The following is a 22,652-nucleotide window of genomic DNA, read 5'->3' on the forward strand; positions in this document are numbered from 1 at the left end:
CAACTTCAAATCACTTTTTTAAGCCACTTAGATAATACACGGCGAGGCAGAATGCTAATGCACTTTTCATTGCCGCGGCTTAAGAGGGGAATGGAAGGAGATTAGATGAAGAATTGGTGTCACTATATGCGCGCGGTGTTTGAGGGGGGTCTTAACTTAATTTTATGAAAGAAAAGCCTCGTATAGCCTATAGAACAATCGCTGCTGCTGCCAGTAGCGCTTTCTGCTAAAATGCGAATCGAGCATCGTTTAAATGTGAGATCTGTTCCTTGAATGATTGCCGACGACCTGTTGATCGAATGAATCCGTGCACGTGAGTCAGTGTCAGTGTCACCGTGAGGCCTATATGACTATAATCCCCACGAGGTTTCTCTTGATTTATCGCGTTTTTTACGCGAGCAGTGCAAAATGTATTTTTGATTGAGAATGAGAACTATGTCGAGACTCGAGGCCTCGCGGGCATCTGTTCATAGTGATTTCTGAGCATGAAAGGCGAAGTGTCATAAGTATCTTATTTTGGCACAAGGCGAGCATGTTAATGGAAAGGTGCCAAATGCCAATAAGAGGAGCTTAAGTGTCAGCACGTGTTTATGCATAAGTATATGAACAAATAGGCTAATAATAATTATTATTTTATTATAATATTATATTTATAACGCAATTTAGCCTACATGTTTGCAAACCTCAAAGTGATAGCTATACAGATCCATTAAGGCCTTGCTGGGAATGTGATTTCGTTTAAGCGCGTGAATATGATAACTTGGCAAACAATTAATACCGCGTCCGCGTCGTATGCTAATGATGAAAATGAAGATAATGGTGATTATGAAGAAGTATAGCCTATCATCTAAATTAGTGCGTATTCCCTGTTCTGAAATAAAAAGAAAGGACTTGATGCAGAAGAGCGAAGTTGTTTCAAACACAATAATACAGAACAGACGCGCTGATTGAGGTGGGAGGAACGGGGGAACAGATGACGAGAAAAAAAGAGCCCAGCATTGTTGGAGGGTCTGCGCCTGCCTGCTGCTGCCTTTCTGTCGTACAGTGGAACCAGCAGCCAGTCATCCCCTCCCCCACCGCCTCCCCTAAACCAACTCAACCCTTTATGGACATTCGTCTTCTTTATGAGAACTTATTCTATTTCATTTTTTTGTTCACTTCCCTCCAAATGAGGGGATAGACCGAGACGTATAGGCTTAATGTATACCCGTCGCCGGCCAGCCATGGAAAAGCGAGCATATGATTTTCATTGTTCCATAATTGGAGTCTGTCTGAGTCCAGTATTCTCATGGATGTCCAGAACTATTATAGCCCATCTTGGACTTTGACGCTCCTGGTTGGGAAACCGACGAGCTGCGCGTAAAGGTTTGGAAGCAGCATTTTACGCTTGGATGGATGGATGGGATGGAAAGCCGCATATCCCCAAATAATATCCATGGTCAACTGTTGATCCTTTTTCATATTGGGCAATATTTTACAAACAACCGCCTGTAGAGGCATCTCCCCTCCCCTCTATATCCCCCCCGGCCCCCCTCCCCTTAACACTCGCCCAGAAATATTCTGTTCCCTGTCTTCGGTCTTCGCTCGTTTGGAGGCGCATCGATAAAAACCGCACTCTTCAATTCTTTGTGGGAACAGGATTATAATACCAGTGTTTTAATGTCACGTCGGGAAAGAGGCTTACCAAAATGGAGCTATCACACAAACTCCGTTGGGACCAATTCCTGATTTTGGCAACGGCACTTATGTCACCTGCATTAACGTAAGTGCACTTGAGAGCGCCCAGGAGACTTGATGTTATGTTAGACAGCCGCTGCATATATGCGTTCCGACTACTTGGCAGAAGAAACTACATTCACATTTGAGGTTACTTAGGGTGTATAGCTTTTTCGAGATTATTCTTATATTTGGATTTAGTCAAAGTAAATAAACTTGAACAAGTCCTGTAGTGAAAGTCTAAAAGCATTATTTTTGTTTTAATATTTTAACAGTGACAACATCAGTGTTTCAGTCATGGAAAAAAATATCAGATACTAATGATTTTTTTTTAATATTCATATACAATATGGAGCGAAGAGTGTTAAACTTTGCCACCAATGCACTGGGACATTGTACTATTATTTAGATCATGCTGAGTTAGATCATCAGTTTGGTATTAATCCCAACCCCTTGACCACAGTGGGGACATTTCACATACATTCTGATATTTATAAAATACCACTTAAGAAGGATGTTCATAAAATATTCTGTTAAAAACCAAGAATATTTTACTACCCAATATTTCCTTGGAATGGGGACTTAATACTTCCTTGGAATGGTGACTTGTGAGCTCTTGTCTTGACTAGCTGTAATGAAGTGTGTGTGTGTGTGTGTGTGTGTGTGTGTGTGTGTGTGTGTGTGTGTGTGTGTGTGTGTGTGTGTGTGTGTGTGTGTGTGTGTGTGTGTGTGTGTGCGCTTGTGTGTGTGTGTGTGTGTGTGTGTGTGCGTGCATGTGTGCGTGCGTGTATGTGTGTGCATGCATCTGTCTGACTGTCTCTCTCCTCTCTCCCTCCCTCTCTCTCCCTTTCTCCCCCCCCCCCCCCCTCTCTCTCTCTGCAGGGTGCTGTGTAATGACATCCTCGGCCTGAAGGTGGCAGGAGATCCAGTGCTGACCCCCAACTCTGTGTGCTTGCGGCTGGCGGGCCTCACCAAGCGTCAGATGCGCCTGTGTGTCCGCAGCCCCGACGTGACGGCCTCGGCCCTGCAGGGCATCCAGGTGGCCATCCACGAGTGCCAGCACCAGCTCCGGGACCAGCGCTGGAACTGCTCCTCGCTGGAGGGCCACGGCAAGCTGCCCCACCACAGTGCCATCCTCAATAGGGGTGAGAGAGAGAGAGGAGCAGTTGGCCGACTGACTGACTGGTGATTCAATGTGTCCAGGGGCATGCGAGAGGGAAAGGCAGACACTAGTCGCTGTCCATGGTGACCTTCAGTTTAGACAGCATGGCAGAGCAGAAGCACTCAATGTTTTAACCATAATGCAACTACGGTAATTAAAAAAAAAATCATATTTTTTGGGGTCCCGGGCTGCAGCCCACCCTAGCCCAACGGTAAATCCGGGCTTGTACTTGAGTATAGTACTTAAAGGAGAGTTCCGCACAACCCGTTTTTTACTGAATTCTGATGTTAACCGAATGTATGCCAAGAACGCGGGACCTCGTTCTTCTCTCCACGACCTACCTGTGGCAAAACAAGGGAACTTGTCTTTCTTTCATTTCATTTAATTCAGAAATTAAAATGTGCTTTTACTCACATGTTAGACAGCCTCCACACGGATCCGACGCGCATGCGGCCACGCACACGCTTAATAGTCCTTTTTCTCTTCAAAATGAGACAAACTGTGATCTTTGAGACCTTATCCCGCGACGATGCATAGCCTGGAATGAGAATGTGGCTCAAATATGGACGGCTATCACTTCCGGGGCTGGCGGAAGTGACCCGTCTTGTAAGCTTATAGTGTGGATTCCTCTGGCGCCACGTTCTGGCCTAGAGGGGAAGCACACATTGTGATAATAATACAAGAACCCCTATTAGTGGCGGGAAAAAAAATATATATACAGGGCGCTGCGCCTTTAAGAACGGTAGGCGGTCTCAAACCAGTCAAGCACTGTGCAGCGTAGGCAGGAAGCGATAGAGTCACAACACTCCGTGGGGTTATTTCCCACAACAACAGATGGAAAGAAAAAATATTCAAGATTCAATAATTTTATTGCCATGTCAACAAGTTGATAGGAATTTGTCTTGGTTCATACTCAACATATACAGACAACCATAGATACAAAAACAAGAAAGACAATACACTACAAAAACCAGCAGCATAGGGATTACATTCAGTTTTTTTGAAGTGCTATATGCATATTGCTACATACATACCAGCCCAACTGTGCCTAATGAGTCAAGTTCAGATGTCTAATGGCTACGAGATAAGTGCTATCTCTGAAGCGAGATGTTGAGCTCTTGATACTTCTATATCTCCTGCCTGATGGGAGGAGATTGAAGAGGTTATGTGCAGGATGGGAGTTGTCTGCTATGATATGATGAGGCTACATTATAAAAGAATAATTTCCGCACGATTGAAGAAGAGATCTATAGCGCTTGACCGGCCGTGTGGGTAAAATGATGAGGAACGCTCAGAATGGATTATTCTTTTCTGCACATTTTCCAGTGATCAATGGATTATCATCACCATATTATGGTAAGGAAACTCGTTGGGTTTTAGTGCCAATTCGCTTATTTCCATCTAAATAAGTAGTAAAGTGTGCCACAGGGGATACTATTTACATTATGAAGAGAGGATATATATGAAAATTAGGTTTTTGAGCGATGGAAATAAGCGAATTAGCACCCAACGCCTCATTGAGGGCTTATGGTAGGGGAAATAGCCAATAATGCGCTTTTGCAAAAAATAACACCTGGGCCTCTTTGTGGGGACATAACTACAAATAAAGGTAAGAAAGCCTTCTAGTCCGAAATTCTCCTTTAAGTAAATGTACTTAGTTACTAAGTGGATCACTCACTGAAGCATGTACAATTAGTGCAACTGAGTCAGGGCTGAGTCAGGGACAGTCACCTGTCTACAGTCAGAATCCGAATCATCTTTAATGTCACATCACAAGTAGTCTCTGTGGTTTTTACATCTATCCACTGACTACATCATTAAGCAGTAATAAGCACATGTACTATTCTGGGCTGAACATTCTGCGAAAATTGCATCACATTGTGAGCTCGTAGATGGGCTATTTACAGAGAAGAGATTTGGTGCGCGGAGCGAAATACTGGCAGACCTAGGGCAAAGCTATAAGTATACAGGGTTTTAAGTGGTTAACGATCTTTTGACACATTGTTGGAGCGGCGGAACAACAACAAAGCCATCTTTCTCTTCCCGCTGCCAGGTTTTCGCGAAAGTGCCTTCTCCTTGTCCCTGCTGGCGGCGGGCGTGGCACACTCTGTGGCCGCAGCCTGCAGCATGGGCAAGCTGCGGGGGTGCGGCTGCGAGGCCAAGCGGCGCCTGGACGACGACAAGATCCGGCTGAAGCTCACCCAGCTGCAGCTGCAGACCCTCCAGAGGGGCGGGCTGAGCATGCACGGCAAGGCGGGGTCGCTGCCCTCGGAGCTGAGCTCCCGCCACGGCGAGCTGCCCGCCAGCCTGCGCTCTGCCCACCCCGCCAGCCTGCTCAAGCCGCTGCCCGCCGAGCTGACCTCCATGCAGGAGACATGGGAGTGGGGGGGCTGTAGTCACGACGCACGCTTCGGCGAGCGCTTCTCCAGGGACTGGCTGGACCTCCGGGGGTCCCCGAGGGATATCCACGCTCGCATGAGGATACATAATAACCGGGTGGGCCGACAGGTGAGCGATCCTGTCACCCTTCCAAAGTGTGCGCCGTTGCCCGTTGTGTTCTTCCGTTTAATGACCTTTGCCCTGCTGTATAGCTCATCATGCATCAAATAGTGGAAATAACGGATCTACAAGCTCACAATGCGATATGACGTGAGCTTGTAGATCTGTTGTGTTTGCTACTTTTGAAAACCTTTGAAACATATTGAGTTTTATTGGAGATTTTTCTTTTAATATATTTTCACCTACACTGACCTACCCAAAATAGGGAACCCCAGGTTTAGTGGTGAAGTTGTCATACATCAGGGGTGCAGGTAGATCACATGATGTGCCCCTAAAGAATATTTAATTTAAATATTTATAGACATCAAAAGGGCCTGTCAGCTCAAACCCACAATGCAATATTTTGTTTTCAAGAGGTTGCTGTGCACAAAAACGTTTGTAGCATTACAAATCAAATACAAAAAACTCTCCCCCTCTTTCCCATTCCAAGTGCATTGGTCTTATATGTAACGCCAGCTCCGCTATTCCAAAGCCTGGCTCAGGTACATACATATTTAAACTATTTTGAGCAACCCACCAAAATTATTTTTTCGGTGGGTAGATCTTGTTGAGCTGGTCATTTTGAAAGTAGCTCTCTAGTGTGGGCACCCCTGTCATACATGGTCACACCTGTCACTGAGTAGGCCTAATCCTCTTCCTTTTTCTCCCCCTATACACAGATAGTCACAGACAACATGAAGAAGAAGTGCAAATGCCACGGCACGTCAGGGAGTTGTCAGTTCAAAACCTGCTGGCACGTGTCCCCCGAGTTCCGACTGGTGGGCTCCCTGCTCCGGGACAAGTTCCTGGCAGCCATCTTCGTCAACTCTCAGAACAAGAACAATGGCGTCTTCAACCCTCGAACTAGGAACGGGGCGAGTGGAGGCACGGGGGGCCCGTACGGGGGTCGCCGGCGAAGCATGTCCCGGGAGCTTGTGTACTTCGAGAAGTCTCCGGACTTCTGCGAGCGCGAGCCGTCCCTCGACTCCTTGGGCACGCAGGGACGGATCTGCAACAAGACCAGCCAGAGCATGGACAGCTGCAGTTCGCTGTGCTGCGGCCGCGGCCACAACATCCTGAAACAGACGCGCAGCGAGCGCTGCCACTGCCGGTTCCACTGGTGCTGCTATGTGCTGTGCGAGGAGTGCCGTGCGACCGAGTGGGTCAACGTGTGCAAGTAGAGATGCCTTGGCCGTTACCCATGCAGGACTCAAGATGGCGAGCCTAATCCTTTTATTCTCCCAAAACACGCACGCACAGCCACGCACCCTCTGAGTTCGGGGGTGTTTGTTTTTCCTCTTTGTGTAAGTCTCCCAGAGAATCTGTTTATCCCCCTCTGTCCTTTCTTTTTTTTGTTCTCGTTCTGTCATCTGGGATCTATTTTCTCTTTGTAGCCGTTGTTATTCTCAAAATGCCAAGTCAGAGATTGAGGAGGAGGTGACTCATGTCATTTGTCTTGCCTCTCGGCCTGTTTAGACGCTGTGCCTTCTCAGCCATGAAAATGCCCTGGACCCCATATTCCTTCAATAGCAGCACAGACTGCATTTCTATTTAAAGTCCTGTGTGTACTTATCCATCTCATTGTACAGTACTTGTGTATTTTAATATGTATATATATATTTTTGTAAATGTGTTATTATTAATATTATAATTATTATTATGGCCTTGGGGTGGTGCCATGTGGGTACAGTTTATGAGAGGAACATTTGAGGCCCAAATGTGGCTTGGAAACTACAGTGCCACGAGTCAACAAAGACTTCACAGTGGCTGTGAAAAGCAGACACTTTGCCATGTTCTCCCAAGACAGCTGTGCTGTGTGGATATCTTGACCTCAGTAAACAAGACATGGGATCCAACCTGTTTCTTACCTTGGATTCAATCTGTTTCTTACCTTGGATTCCATAGAGATTTGTTTTTCTTCCTGAAGATACACTTTCTTTGATGGTTTTATTTCAAGGATGAACAACACGAGTCTAGCCATAAGACTTTGACCGTCTTAATTAAAGCCAATGTTGAACAATAAATAACCAGTATTGAGAGAAACTGATACAAGTGTACGTTTTGGGGACAAACTCTCTGGGATGCTATAATTTCTCGTCAGAGTTCATTTAGATTTATACCATAGAACAGTTATAAAGTCACAATGGTCTCTGTTTTCAGATCGTAATTGTAAAGCAGCACTATTTAACTTTCCTCTTCTATCCCGGATTTGAACACTGTTTTCTATGCAAGTGCTGATTCTTTTTAACCATTGGGCTAATAGATCTGCCGGCCTGCTCGCTTGGGGCGGGAGATACATTTGAGTGGGATACCGTGTCTAGGTGAGACATGACCTTTGAGTGACACAATCTAAATGTCTAAATAGAAGAGCAGGGAGACAAAATACAACCACACCAATTGTAAGTTATAACGTACTCTACCATACAGATTAAACAGAATTACATTTTATTCATTAAAAAAGTTACATAGTGAGGCTTTAATGGATAGCTATGATTTTGGTTATGATTATGATTATCATTATTAATACGTAAGTTTGTCATCACCGTGAGATTTCTCTTTCCTGTGAGAGCAAGGCTCCTTGAGCTTATAAATTTAACTTTTAAATACAGTATATACCACATGTACACAATAAAATTCTCAGTAACTCTGAGCGTAAACAAGTACCTATAAGGATCAGCTTTACACTCTCGGATTTAAAATGAACACTGGGTATTTTACTGTGTTGTTATTGTATAAATTAAAGTGAGAGAGGTGGACCTGTTTTGCCCTTGAGATGATGATGTGTGTGTGTGTGTGTGTGTGTGTGTGTGTGTGTGTGTGTGTGTGTGCGTGCGTGCGTGCGTGCGTGCGTGCGTGCGTGCGTGCGTGCGTGCGTGCGTGCGTGTTTGTGTCTTTGTGTGTCAGGGCAAGAGAGAGACAGAATGTGTGTTGAATGGGGCGGGGGGGGGGGGGGGGGGGATCGGGAGATACACTCTCCGGACTACAGATGCACAAGGTGGGACTCTTTTATGGCCACTTCATGCCGAGAGAAGGACTTTTTATGGCAACAGGATATTGTTTCCTGAAAGTATGACTTTTATTACTGGAGAGAGAAGCATCAAGGAAAGTAGTGAAGGTGACTAATACGACCAGCTCTGAGAATGTAAAGATGGACCCGAAGTTAACACTGAGGATTTTATACAGTGCAATTCTCAACCTTTTTATATTTATTTCGAGGACCACCAGATTGTTATGCATTAGGCCACGGACCCTTATTTGATACGATTTGTATCTCTGGGACACACTCTATAGCTTTCACACCATTAATTTATGGTCTATTTGGTTACTAATTATCAATGGTAACTGCATGGGACGCCCCAGGGGCGGAACAGCCCCAAGGACCCTTGGGGATGACCGCACCCCATGTTGAGAACCACTGCTCTAATGGTTATCAACCTTTTCTGGAACAGGGTCCAATTGAAAACGGCCCAGCCATCTTAACTGTGTGAATTTTCAGAGCATGTTTATCAGTGGTGTAAAGTTCATTTACGCAAGTACTGTACTTAGGTACAATTTTGAGGTATTTGTACTTTACTTGAGTATATACTTTTACTTCTACTCCACTACATCTCAGAGTCAAATATGTGGACTGTCCCTAAAGCCTAACCGATTTTAGATCGGCTATTTTCGAATGGCCGATATGTATAGGGCTGAAGTGGTCCATTTATGTTTTGTAAAAATCAACAAAGAAACTAGTAACTAAAGTTTTCAAATCATTGTAGCGGACTAAAAGTACAATATTTCCCTCTGAGATGTAAATTATTGAAATTCGTAAATACTGAAAAAAGTTTTTTTTTAAAGAAAAAGATTGTCTGTGTCTGTCTGTCTACAGCTGGGGAGATAGAAAAACATGCACATACTGTACACATGCATGCATAGTATACACACACACGCACACACACACACACACACACACACACACACGGATGCATGCATGCATGCACACACACACACATGCAAATTACATCGTGGCATGCATGCATGTATCTATGTATTGTACAGTCAAATACACATGCGGATGTTCGTTCACACAAACGCACAGTGTGGAAAAACAGACAATGTTCAGACAATGCTCCTGATGATTTACACCCTCATCCTGAGCATTGTGCAGATTTAGCAAAATGCTAATCTCAACGCCTGACAGCGTTATTTACAATGGGAGCATTCCTAGACATGTGCACATACTTTGGAGGACACACACACACACACACACACACACACACACACACACACACACACACACACACACACACACACACACACACACACACACACAAATCTTAGAGCACTCTTTCTCAATGTGGGGTCCGGGGAACCCCAGGGGTCCTTGAATGAGTTCCAGGGGGTCCCTACAGCTTTTGATAGTTAGCTATAGATTGATAGTAGGCCTATAGTGCTAAAATGAACACTGAGTATTTTAATGCATATCACACTGGGGTCAAAAAGGTCGAGAACCATTGTCTTTAGATGTTCAAAACTGATCATGTGGCAGAAGGTCAGGTTGTTCTACAAGCTCACAATGCATTGCGACGCGTTGTGAGCTTGCTTACAAAACTGTAAGGAAAAATGTTTTATCAGACTAATCAGTTGATTGTTTTTTTAAGAAAATCATGTTGACTTTTATATATATATGTGCATGTGTGTGTGTGTGTGTGTGTGTGTGTGTGTGTGTGTGCGTGTGTGCGTGTGTGTGTGTGTGTTAATATGATTGCTTCTCAATTATTCAATTGATAAAAAAGTAATCAAATCGCTAGGAAGAAAATCTGCGAAGATTTGGAAATACTTCCCTCGACTCTTGAAGAATGGTTGTGGCCAATGACATGTAATGCCCTTATATCTCTCTCTCTCTCTCTCTCGTATTTAGCGAGGGATGAAAGGGACCGGGAGACGGATTGGTATGGAATGATAAGGGAGTGGATTTCTGGTTTGCATTTCTTCATTCCTTTATCATTTCACCCTGGAGCTGCGTCGAAAGGGAATTTCCTGTCACCATCTCTCCCATGTGTGAGACAGAGAGGCTGCATGGTAGACGACCCTGGGATCACTTTCTCTCCCCCCCCCCTCCTCCTCAGTATTTCTCCCTCTTTATTTTCCCACTCCCTCCATCCCTCCCTCCCTCCCCCTCTCTCTCCATCGCTGCAGACACCGACACATGCATAGCAACTTTGAGGCCAATACTTTTGTAAATTTAGAATTCCAGACTTTTAGCCTACTTACCGAGTATTTCAACATTGCAGTATTGATACTTTTACTTAAGTAAAATATCAGACTTGTGAGGGGCGCTTCAACGGCTGCACTGTGCATGTCAAGGCCAGATCAAATCCATCATCGTACTGTCAGTGTTATGCCATTTAGCCCATTTAGGACTGAGGCTCATTCTAAATACTGAACTGAAGTTTTCTGAAATCTTTCAAATATTAATTTAAAAAGTACAAAAATGTTATGCTGCTAAGCAAGAACCCCAAAAGGGGTTCCTGTCCTGAAGGTGTATAAAACACCAAAAGGGGTTCCCGTCATGAATGGGTATTAGACCTGGTGTAACCTATACGTTGTTATACCCTTCATGCCGGGAGCCACCTCTGTGTCTCATACACATCTGTATCTCATAGCAACATCATTTTTTATTAAAATCAATCAAATCATGTAATTCCGGCCAATCACTTTTGGTGTTTTCACTTTTCTGCCCTCACTTTTATCTTCAATATGTACTTTGCTCAGCCAAACAAATCATCGCTATATGGGGTGATCAGCCAATTAAGCCAATGTTTGTGTTCACACAAACCCGGAAAGCTGGGCATAAAAAATAGTAGCCTACTTTTTCCACCACTGCCTCTCTCTCTCCATCGCTGCAGACACTGACACATGCATAGCAACACATTGACTGCACCCCCCCTACCCACCCCCACCCCCAGTAATGACAACCAGACTGGGTCAAAATTAAAGAGAGAGAGAGAGCGAGAGAGGGAGAGAGAGAGAGAGAGTTGGGGGAGAGAGAGAGGAAGTTAGAAGAGATAAATGTTCCATGCACACTTTGATTGACAGTATGATTATATGTATAAAGTGAGGTGATTTAGTGTGTTTAGCTGGAAGTAAAAGATAGCGGGATAGATCCTGTACAGTATAGTAGTCTACATACCATATAGTGATGCACGTGCAGAGAACAAACAGTGTAAGGAGATGAGGTGGGGGGGGAGGGGGGGGGGGGTTGGATAAAGTATACTCTGTATAAATACATGGCCCAAAACATCTGCTTCTCGACTCCCCTTTTCATTTTTGATGTGGGAGAGAGGACGATGAGGGAGCGAGAGAGAGAGAGAGAGAGAGAGAGAGAGAGAGAGATGGAGAGCCGGAGAGAGAAAACACAAGGAGCTGCATACCCAGAATACCCAGAACATCAAAGGCCCCTGCCCTCAACGCACAGGCCCTCATTAGTTCAGCTAGCAGAACCAACCAGACTTGTGATTGTGTTTGCTGGGGTGCACGCTGGCAGACACTTCAGAGGGAAAAAGCCTCTCCTTTAAGTCATAACTCCCCACCCCACCCCACCTCTCCGCAGCAGCAGCAGCAGCAGCAGCAGCAGCAGCAGCAGCAGCAGCAGCAGCAGCAGCAGCAGCACACCCCATACCCGCCCGCCGTAACCCCCCTGTAACCCTCCCCGAGCTCCCCCCAGTGCACACAAACAGCGGCCAACGTCTCCGCCGTCCCACTCCACTCCGCTCCTCCACCCCGTAATCTGGTGTGCAGCTGCAAACATCTGTTCCCCTCTTTATTCCCCCCTCGGCCTCCACCGCCGAATTGATAAACACATCTATCACAGGACCGCTGACTGACAAGTGAGAGAGAGAGAGAGAGAGAGGGAGACAAACGCCACAGATTCACTCCCTGTCTCATTACCTATGGATGAGAGGGGCTGCGTTGAGCGTGCCACACATCAGCCACATCCATGCAATCACACTGTGTTGTGATGGCTCCTGATTCCTGAATAATACACGATTTATTAAATACACACACACACACACACACACACACACACACACACACACACACTCACAATGCTGAGCATTTAGTTCAAGGGTGATTGACTCTATTTTTAATTATCTTTTTAATATATAATCCCTAAAACAGCAATAGGTATATGCTACCTTTCATCTTCTATACTACAGATTTGAACAAGTGCAGATTTATTTTATATACCGTTGATCTAATAGAGCCTGCCTGCTTGCTCAGAGGATACATTTCATGACCATCAGATCGAAATTCTTGTCAGATACATGACCTTTGACACCATCTAAATGTCTCAGAAGGGCAGGACGACAAAATTATATTGTGTTAACATACTCTACCATACAGATTAATCATTGTTTTGTAAAATAAATAGCCAGCCTAGTGCCACTTTAATATGAGTGTGGGGATGTGAGAAAAACACTTTTACTGTGGCCTACTATCTTGAATTCCATCTTTCAGCTAAATCAAATGATGGGTTACGGTAATTGCATTTTTTTGGATTGGTTGAGTTTGGGTTAGTGGTTTCATAGTTGATCCTTTACATACAAAAGGCTGCTGTCAGGAAGTATCACTTAATCGGCATCCGGTTACAGTCACAGACTTACTTATTCATTAGGTTGATTCCTAGTTCATTATTCATTCAGTCATGTTTGCCTCCAGACACTTTATTAGGCTACATCTCCTGAAGATTTTGTTATTTTGCTAGAAACTGAGAATAAAAAAAGTTATACAATAACAGCTAGGCCATAGCCTATAGCCTATCTGTTTGTCACAGTTTGTATGTCATTCAATTTTCTGATGAATTGAATATGAAGGACCCCAATGGAAACAAGACATATAGCTTTATTGGGTTTTCTTATAGCAGACCTTGTATTGAACTGTACCTTCCTGTGCTATTTTCTGTTAATAAAGTATTCAATCAATCAATCAATCAATCAATCAATCAATCAATCAATCAATCAATCAATCAATCAATCAATCAAATATGAGCGCATTGAAACACAACAAATGCATATTTAATTAATCCTGTAGTATTATAACACTTTGCAAACGCATGCAGGTTAAAGTGACAATACTTTGAATAGATAGATGGATAGACTCAAAATAAAACTATAGGCTCTCTCTAGCGTTGTTGACTTTACTTTTAATAGCTTTCATTCACAACTACCGCGAGAATGAGCAGTTGCCAAGCAATCCAATAGCGCATCGCGAGACTATCATCCTTACTACCAGTCTTTGCCTGAATCCAGCTGATACTAGGCTACCGTTGACGGGTGAGTTTGAATGACATCCAAATTGTAAAAATGCCGAAAACCGTGTGCGTGTGTAAAAGAATATCGTGGTGGCTTACTGGCTTATTGTCAGTGTAGCCGTACCTTTGCATTCGGACGAGGCAACGTCTCGCTGTGATAATTGTTGTCAATCGATGACATAATAAGACCGCTGGTTTTTCCTGTCGTGACTGTCTGACTGCACGAGAGACAGGATTACAGTAACGTTACGTCTAGTTTATCCGGCGAAATTAATTCCAGTTTTGCAGACGAGAAAGTCAGCAGCAGCATGCATGCATGAATGTATCCGTTTTGCGATTCCTCTTTCTGCGCATTCAAATAACACAAGTCACACAGTACTACAGTAGTAGGCTACACAGTATCTATCTCTTAATAGTAGGCTACTGTGTTGTAGCATCAATATCTCCTCTTGCCTGTTGTGGCAGATCAGATGTAAGGTTTCATGACTGTGTGGCCACTGCACTGACTGCAGCTAGCATGTGTAGCCTATGCATCTGGCTGGAATTTTTACAACGATAATCCATTTTATAAGACAGTGGTTCTCAACCAGTGGTCCGGGGACCACAAGTGGTCCTTGAGGGTGTTCAAGATGGTCCCCAGCTGAATGATGGAGAGTTGGTAACCAGAGGGACCCTTATTAGATCTTTAACTCTTAGGATGGACCTTGCTATGAAAAGGGTTGAAAACCACATACTGATCTAAGACATTAAGGATCTCCCTATAGAAGATGTGAACCCTTTATATGGGATTCTGTATGCCAAGACCCCCCCCCCCCCCCCCCCCTCCCCTACACACACGCACGCATGCAAGCACGCACGCGCACACACACATACACCGAAGTCTATGTAGCCACCAGTTAGGCTGCCTTCAACCATTACAAAAGCAAATTACTTCTACACCTGTGGTTCTCAGGGGTACTTGAGGAGGTTTGTTTCAGAGGGTCACAATTAGTTATTATAGCATCGAAATCAGTTTAACCACTTTACCCTATATAGGCCTACAGTACATTGGCTATTTTAAAAATAGCAGATCTACAAGCTTGTAGATTTGTTATTTTCCAAATCTTGAACATAATGTGAATATTTGCTATACATTTGATGGGAGTCACTATAGCTGGCGCAACACATTTTCAGATGGGAGTCCGTGGACAATACATCTTAATTTGGGGGTCCTGGACAAGAAAACGTTCGAAAAACCACTACTCTAAACATCACATAAAAGCCAAGCCACGTTATAAGAGATTCAACATGGCAGCTATGTTTCCCCAGTGGGCTGTCAATTTGTGTAATGTAATGCAACAGTCTCTCAGTCAGGTCAGCTGCAAGCCGAGGTGCGAAGTGTGCTTTATTGCTGTTCCGGAGCTGAGGTGGCTTTGGAGCTGTGTGTAACGAGGTGTTAAATGTTAGGGGGAGTCTCTTTTGAAGAACTGTACATGTCTCACTGCATGTTTTTGTGGGTTTTACTTGTGAAAACGCAGGCGGCCCACACAGTTTGTTTTGACTGCTTGGTATTGGAAAAAAGGACGAAGAAAGGCACAACAGTTTTCTCAGTGCTCCTCTATGGTATGAGAACCATCCTTTTTTTCTGTTCCCTTTCTTGTGACAGCTCTGTTGTAGCGCGTGGTTCCGTTGCAGAGGCCCACCCACCAGCCAGCCATCATGGGAAACATCTTTAGCAACCTGTTGAAGAGCCTAATTGGGAAGAAGGAGATGAGGATTCTGATGGTGGGCTTGGACGCTGCGGGGAAGACCACCATCCTCTACAAACTGAAGCTGGGCGAGATCGTCACCACCATCCCTACGATCGGTGCGTGTGGAAAGAGTTCTGACAGTAATCATCGTTGGTGGTCGCTATTCATTGATTCTGCGGTTTATGTTTTGAAGCAAGATTAGCATTGATTATTTTGATTGAACACTTATTGAGCAGAAATGTAAACAGCATGTGGTGCAGTAAGATATTAAAGCTAGAAGGATAACACACAAAAAAGTCCTGGGTACTTGTTTCCATTGTCGACCTATGTATTCAATCCATCAACATACTGTAGCATATGAAATTAACACACTAATACATGTCTTCAACAAATGCAAACACTACACTATACGTACAAAAGAGATGGGAAATTTACATTTACATTCCCTATTGCAGGGGTTCCCAACCTTTCTATTACCACGGACCATAAAATGTTCGCGGACCGGCATGTCTGGGGGGTTGGGGGGAGGGCAAGGGTTACGTTGCGGTCGCGCATCATTGTACCAAAGCACACAAGACAGTTGACTGGCCTCAAGTAGGCTACCCGCTGCTATATTATTATATCACAACATAATGTTATATCATTGTCATTGACCAATGACCATATCATTGATCCTGGTGACGCACGGTTATAGATTCACGGTCTGGAAAATTTGGGATTCCCTTTCCACGTACCAATGGGACATGTCCCGTGTACCAGCACAGGTACACGTACCAGTGGTTTGGCCCTAGTGGCCTCCTAATTTCTTTCATGCCAATTTTGAAAAAAACAGTGTTTCACATCCTTCCAACTCATATAAATGTGGAAACATGCCATGTGGAAACATGCCATGTGTAACCTGCATGTTTTGTGTGCACCTCCAGGTTTCAACGTTGAGACAGTGGAGTACAAGAACATCAGCTTCACAGTGTGGGATGTGGGCGGTCAAGACAAGATCCGTCCTCTTTGGAGACACTATTTTCAGAACACCCAAGGTGAAGCAAAAAAATCACACTCATGTGAAGTGAGGGCCGTCTGGTAATGTTTGTTTAAAGTACTCTAAACAAGTCCATAGACGTGGCTGCCATATGCCAGATGTTGGAGCGCCCCTCAAAAACGAACCTCTTTGCTGATATAGCTTAGTCCTGCTTAGCCTGGCTTACAAGGCTACTATGTGACTCATTCATCAGTAACATAGAATCACCCCTAGCGCCCAAGGGCAAGGATGAGTAAAGCCTGATTTATGCTTTGCTGCGTACTGGTATCCCGTGGCCGAAAATAGCTTATTTTCGAGCTCACAGCGTGATACATCGCCACGTGTCCTGAACTTGTAGATCGGCTGTTTCTTTGCACGGGACACCATTGTATGCCTGCGTTTAAATCAGGCTTAATATTCTAGATGAGTACGCAATCGTACAGTGTCAGACTGTTTCAAATTATTCCTTCTCAGTCATGTTGAAAGACTTGACAATGAATAAATGCAGCTTAGCAATATGTTATTTATAAGGATATGAAGTCAGCATATTGTTAAATTGTGGGATGTATCTAATTACTGTCACTTTCATTCTGACACAGTAGACCTTGATGTTTGTATCGGGTTCGCTCTTTGGACGGGCACAGCCACGAGATTCATTGAGACCATGTGTCCCCTCCCTCAGGTCTGATCTTTGTGGTGGACAGTAATGACCGAGAGCGGGTGAACGAAGCTCGAGAAGAACTTATGAGGATGCTGGCTGAGGACGAGCTGCGAGACGCCGTTCTCCTCGTCTTTGCCAACAAACAAGTAAGTAGGCTCTTTCACATTCTCTTCTCTTATGCAATAAAGTCCTCTGTGTTGAAGCTGCAATCCGTGATTCTTCCCGGGATTCGAACCCAGGTCACAAGGAGACAATTGTTTTACCAGTGAGCTAAGAGCAAACGCCTGCTTGGGCAGGTGATATATTGATTGATTGGGTGAGATATTGATTGATTGATTGATTGATTGATGGATTGATTACTTTATTAACAGTTTGCAAAAACAGCACAGAAAGTACAGTTTAATACAAATACAATGCTAAAAGGATTGAACCCAAGAAAGCACTATGGCTTGTTTCCACTGGAGTCCTTGCACTTTGAACTTCAGGCCATAGCACGTTTCAATGAGTAGTCTTCCTACCCAAATGTACAGATAATGGTGCGAAAAAGAAAGAATCACACTTGTGTGAAGTCCATAGACGTGGCTGCCACAAGGTCCTGTTAAAAGTGCTCTAAACAAACCAAGACTTGGTTGCCACATGACATATTTCCGAAAGCCAGACAAAAAATATCCAGTGGGCAGCAGTTCTGTGATTGAAAATGCCTTGTTGATGCCAGAGATCAGAGGATAATGGCCAGACTGGGTCAAGCTGGTGGAAAGGCACCAGCAACTCAAATAACCACTCTTTACAACCACGGTATGCAGAGCATCTCTGAACGCACAACACGTCCAAACATTAGGCAGATGGGCTACACCACACCAGGTGCCACTCCTGTGTTGGTAGCTCCCAGTCATGTCTCTGACATGCTGGATCCTTATAAGTCTGTGCGCAGACTCAGATCCTCAGACAAGGCCCTCCTGGAGGCTCCCACAGCTCAGCTCATCTCAAAGGGGTCCGGGATTTTGCAATCTGGGCCCCTTAAAGCTTTGGAACTGCAACCCTATATCCTTGATGTCTTGTGTCAATGTCATCTTGTGTAGGACCTGCCCAATGCCATGAATGCGGCAGAACTCACAGACAAGCTGGGCCTGCACTCGCTGCGTCACCGCAACTGGTATATTCAGGCCACCTGTGCCACCAGTGGAGATGGTCTCTACGAGGGTCTTGATTGGCTAGCCAATCAGCTGAAGAACAAAAAGTGAAGGGTCCAATCAGAAGAGAGATACGAAGAACCTGGGCAACAGCTCCAGGTAGTGGTAATAGTTTATCCATTGTGTTGACATGGTCAAGCAGGCAGCATGGGAGGTTTCCCAAGGGGGGGGTGTTCAGTGACACACCCGCCCTCCCTCTCAACTCTTGTTTTCTTACCTTATTTAAATTAAATCGATTTGTTTGAAACTACAGTGACGTTTTAGTATTTAGAAACCAATTATCAAAAAATTGGCCTAAATGAATCACATGCTGAAGTAAATGCATACTAATTTGCATAATGTTAAAGGCATACGAAATGTAACTATTCCCATTCCCACCCATTTACTGAGAAGTGGCAAATGTAGACAGGGTGTAACTGAATTTTCTCTCTGACACTTTAAGAATGGTTTGATTTCCGTACAACATATCGTCACATTGTGTAAAAAAAATTAATAGTACTGATCAATTTCAGCTATCCATTTTCAATCCACACTGAAGCTTACATGTTATTACCAAAAAGATTATTTTGTTTTATTTTATTTATTACGATGATTTTTAAAGAAAGTAAAGAAAACACTGACCTTTTGGATTGTATTCAGTAACTTTTGACTATATTTAGCTTATTTATATATTCACGTTTATTTATTTATTTAAACCGTAATGCAATTTCTACCCCTCTGTTGCAATATGCGTTCATTACCAACGCAGTTAGTGAGAGATGAAAGTCGTATCCAGTAGCCGTACTCCCCCAGTGTGCATGGAGAATGACATCCCAATATTGGCTCAGCTTAGTTGGAACTGCTCCCACAGGCCGTTGCTGTGAATAACATGTACAATGTGTTCCTGGTCAGCTTGCCTGGATAAATTAAAATTAGGGGTTGAAAAGGTGTTAGGCTGTCGTCAGTGACGTGTGGTACAGTAGTTAAGTAACGTGTAGGTGATAGAACAGGTACAGTAGTTAAGTAACGTGTAGGTGATAGAACAGGCATAAAAGTACCATGTATATTTGGGCCGAGGGACTGCAGTGGAGCATGCAAATTTGTCGATATTAGAGAGCTTATACGCAGTCAAATCCTCAGTGTTAATTTAAAGCTGCAATTATCCATAACATTTAGGGTATGTCCTTCCTGGCTGCCCGGGATTCGAACCCGGGTCTCTGTCCCCATGCGAGTACTGAAATCTCTACTGCTGAGCTAAGACACCGAGCCTGTGTTTGTGCGTGGGGGAGATATTTCGCTTTGAGATTCATGCAATACCTCTCAAGCCAGTAGTGGTACTATATACGTGACCAAAGGTTCTAAATTTCTCAATGGAAGAGTAGGGAGACCATCACCTCCAACCACTGCCATTGTGTTAGTTATATTGTATTAACATACTCTACAATACATATTGGCTACAATACTGTTTTATTCACTAAAATGATTGTATTAAGCTTTGACACTGATGAGTTGACTATGCAGTGTGTATGGTTTCTATAAGGGTTATCTATCTGTCTTGTGCTGATGGCTGCACTGCATTTGTCAGACTAAAGCTGCATTTGTCAGACTAAAGCCTAATTTATACTCACATTGTTAGCCTGAAGATCAGATATTTTCCACAATGAGTAAAAATTAGGCTTAATGCACATTGCTAGTCATCGTAAGTAGCTCATCTTTCACTGGCTTGATATTGCGAGTTTCTTGTGTGCATAATTAACATTTAGGAATATTATTCCTGTACTATATGCACCAGATGTGTCTTGTATTTCGAATTGTTATTTATTTATTTATTTATGCACCATAAGGCAAGCGCTAATTGAATACATGGCTTTAATTTATTTACCACCTAGTTCTGTTGGTGTCATGTTGAGTTCCACAAATAACATTAATAAAAAAGCAAAATAGGGAGAATTAAGGGATGATAGTGATATTGCATCATAAGGCATGTGAATACTGTTACAGATCTCTAATAAAAAGTCAATTATAATAGCCTGTATCCTCAGACTATTTCTTAGTTTACATTGCCGCTGGTGGATGGGACAATGCTGATAAATGTTATGGATTTTAGTGTAAAGTTTACCTAACAACAACCTTCTAATATGCAAGAGCATGATTTTCTATGTGAACGCAACTGTAAATATGTTTATGTTCTGTTTAACAAGTAAAAGACCACAGTAGTAAACAGAAATTGTTTATATAGAATAAACATGTAGATATTGGGGTCAGTCTGTTTGACAAAAATGTATAGTCGTGGCAACAGCTTGTGCGTGTGATGTGCTCTTCATTAAGTTCAGTTTTGACGTGAAAATAGTTTTTTTTTTGGTGGCCTTCTATTGCCGGCAGTCTAATTCTCTTTGATAAAAATGTGTATGTAAATATACACTTACTGTATATATAACAACAAAGTACTAACAGTATGGTTGTTACAAAATATATAACTTATATTCATGAATAACGAGACTACCTGACATTCCAAGTGATTGTGTGTAGAAATGTAACTGGATTGGTTAATTTATCAGATTATTATAAAGAGGTAAACTACTGAATCATTAAATTATTCCTGGCAATGCACTGACCAATCAATAAAAAGACCAAATACAATGTTTTGAATTGCCTCAGACATTATTCTGTTCCCTTCTGAATCACTGTAGGCCACTGGTTCTCAACCCGACGGTCTGAAAAGGTTGAGAACCACTGCTGTGGTCCGCTGGTTCTTAATGTGAGGTCCAGGGACTGCTAGGGGTCCTTAATTGGGTTCCAGGGGGTCCCCAGCTAAATGACTGATAGTTAAAGGAGAACAAAATGGGTCTGTAAGAAGTGTACAAATGCAGCCAAATGGCTCCATTTGTACACTCAGAGTTAAATTAACACTGAGGATTTTCCGTGCAGTTCGAGGTCCCACAGTCCCAGAGATACAAATCGTATTTGGCCTAATGCGTATTACTGCGTATTACTACCCTGAATCATCACAGCTGTGTAGTATTCATCAATTATCCTGCATGTGAGAGTCATGTTTTGAATCATTTGAATTCAGACCTGCTGTCCCAGATTTATTTTGAAAATGTGACATCCTCTGAAATTAACTGAACTCAGATCACACACTGTCTGATGATTTTTTTTTATAGTGCCAGTCAAAAACACGATTCCATATTTATGTCTCATTAATGAAAAAGCAATGACCTTACATCATGGGTTTTTCAACAGGTGGTCCGTGAAGGTGTTGCATGTGGTCCCTGACCATGCATTTAGTAATGTAGGAAAGTGAAGATTCGTATTTGAATTTATTGTATTGGGTTAGGGTTAGAGAAAGTTGAGAAACAATGCAGTAAATGATATAGTGACAAATGATGACGCGTCGATGTTGTCAGTTACTGGGAAGTCGGATGTCAAGAACTTCCACAGAAAAGAGAGGTAGAATCTCAAGGGAAACCATACCGGATTGCCTGGTTGAGTCACCATTATAAGGAAATGTGCCCATAATCAATCGCAAGTGTCTGCTTACTCATAGAATAAGTTACAATGAACAACAACATGAGTTTAATATGGAAGGTTAATTTCTTTCCCCCACACCACAACAATGGTCCCCAGGTTAATTCTCAGTCAGGGTGGTGGTCCCCAGGTTGATTCTCAGTCAGGGTGGTGGTCCCCAGGTTGATTCTCAGTCAGGGTGGTGGTCCCCAGGTTGATTCTCAGTCAGGGTGGTGGTCCCCAGGTTGATTCTCAGTCAGGGTGGTGGTCCCTGGTTCATAATCAGCTGAAAACCACTGCCTTACATGGATAAGAGGACATGGATAAGATTCACATTTTTGCCGATGTGTTCCCACAGGGCCACATTGGGTGAAACTTGTACATAAACCATGTCTGTGTTTAAAATCTGCCATAAGCCGTCCGTGCCGTGCTATGAGCTTGCAGATCAATCTTTAATTGCTTCTGGAAGTACCTGGCACCAAATATTTTGAGATGGGGGCTGGCGGCCAAACATTGTTGGGGTTTGAGAATCACTGGTTGTTCAGAAAGCTGCAAAGATTTAGAAGACCTTTGTAGAATGGGCCTCAGGTCTTAACAGGTTAATGAACACTCAGGGTTTTGCACAGTGTAGGTGTAAATCGGGCTTCAGTTTTCCCATCGAGGGGAACGTTTGGCACAGTCCAGATAGTTACCCCGCAGAATTGCTGCGCTTCACAGGGAGGCATCTTGGCTCGAGTCTGACCCAGCCAATCAGAGATCCGTGCGAGGGGGAAAGTGCCGCTGTGTCTCCAGGGGTGTGACAGCAGTATGTGGGTCAGACCCTGGCTCCCTGAGCCCACCGGCCCCCGGGGCCCCCTG

At 43.7% G+C, this 22,652-nt stretch overlaps 2 protein-coding genes across 2 annotated transcripts; both read left to right on the forward strand.

Moving 5' to 3' along the window:
* The first annotated feature begins 1,195 nt into the window (after positions 1 to 1,195).
* Positions 1,196 to 7,641, forward strand: wnt10b (wingless-type MMTV integration site family, member 10b). Its single transcript, XM_083768460.1, has 4 exons — positions 1,196 to 1,762; positions 2,599 to 2,861; positions 4,932 to 5,386; positions 6,097 to 7,641. Exons 1-4 carry the CDS (start codon positions 1,689 to 1,691, stop codon positions 6,595 to 6,597), a joined length of 1,293 nt encoding a protein of 430 aa, XP_083624586.1. The 5' UTR covers positions 1,196 to 1,688; the 3' UTR covers positions 6,598 to 7,641.
* Positions 7,642 to 13,698: 6,057 nt separating this feature from the next.
* arf3a (ADP-ribosylation factor 3a) lies at positions 13,699 to 19,830 on the forward strand. Its single transcript, XM_083769012.1, has 5 exons — positions 13,699 to 13,734; positions 15,358 to 15,558; positions 16,366 to 16,476; positions 17,140 to 17,264; positions 18,198 to 19,830. The coding sequence occupies exons 2-5, from the start codon at positions 15,411 to 15,413 to the stop codon at positions 18,357 to 18,359; spliced, it is 546 nt and encodes a 181-aa protein (XP_083625138.1). The 5' UTR covers positions 13,699 to 13,734; positions 15,358 to 15,410; the 3' UTR covers positions 18,360 to 19,830.
* The last annotated feature ends 2,822 nt before the right edge of the window (positions 19,831 to 22,652 follow it).

This window comes from Protomyctophum parallelum (assembly GCF_964188405.1).
Source record: "Protomyctophum parallelum genome assembly, chromosome: 7".
NCBI classification, from domain to species: Eukaryota; Metazoa; Chordata; class Actinopteri; order Myctophiformes; family Myctophidae; genus Protomyctophum; species Protomyctophum parallelum.

Coding starts and splice junctions, on each gene's coding strand:
- arf3a (XM_083769012.1), top strand. CDS start 15,411: ATGGGAAACATCTTTAGCAACCTGTTGAAGAGCCTAATTGGGAAGAAG. Junction 16,477..17,139: donor CTATTTTCAGAACACCCAAG/GTGAAGCAAAAA, acceptor CCCCTCCCTCAG/GTCTGATCTTTGTGGTGGAC. Junction 17,265..18,197: donor TCGTCTTTGCCAACAAACAA/GTAAGTAGGCTC, acceptor CATCTTGTGTAG/GACCTGCCCAATGCCATGAA.
- wnt10b (XM_083768460.1), top strand. CDS start 1,689: ATGGAGCTATCACACAAACTCCGTTGGGACCAATTCCTGATTTTGGCA. Junction 2,862..4,931: donor CAGTGCCATCCTCAATAGGG/GTGAGAGAGAGA, acceptor TCCCGCTGCCAG/GTTTTCGCGAAAGTGCCTTC. Junction 5,387..6,096: donor ATAACCGGGTGGGCCGACAG/GTGAGCGATCCT, acceptor CCCTATACACAG/ATAGTCACAGACAACATGAA.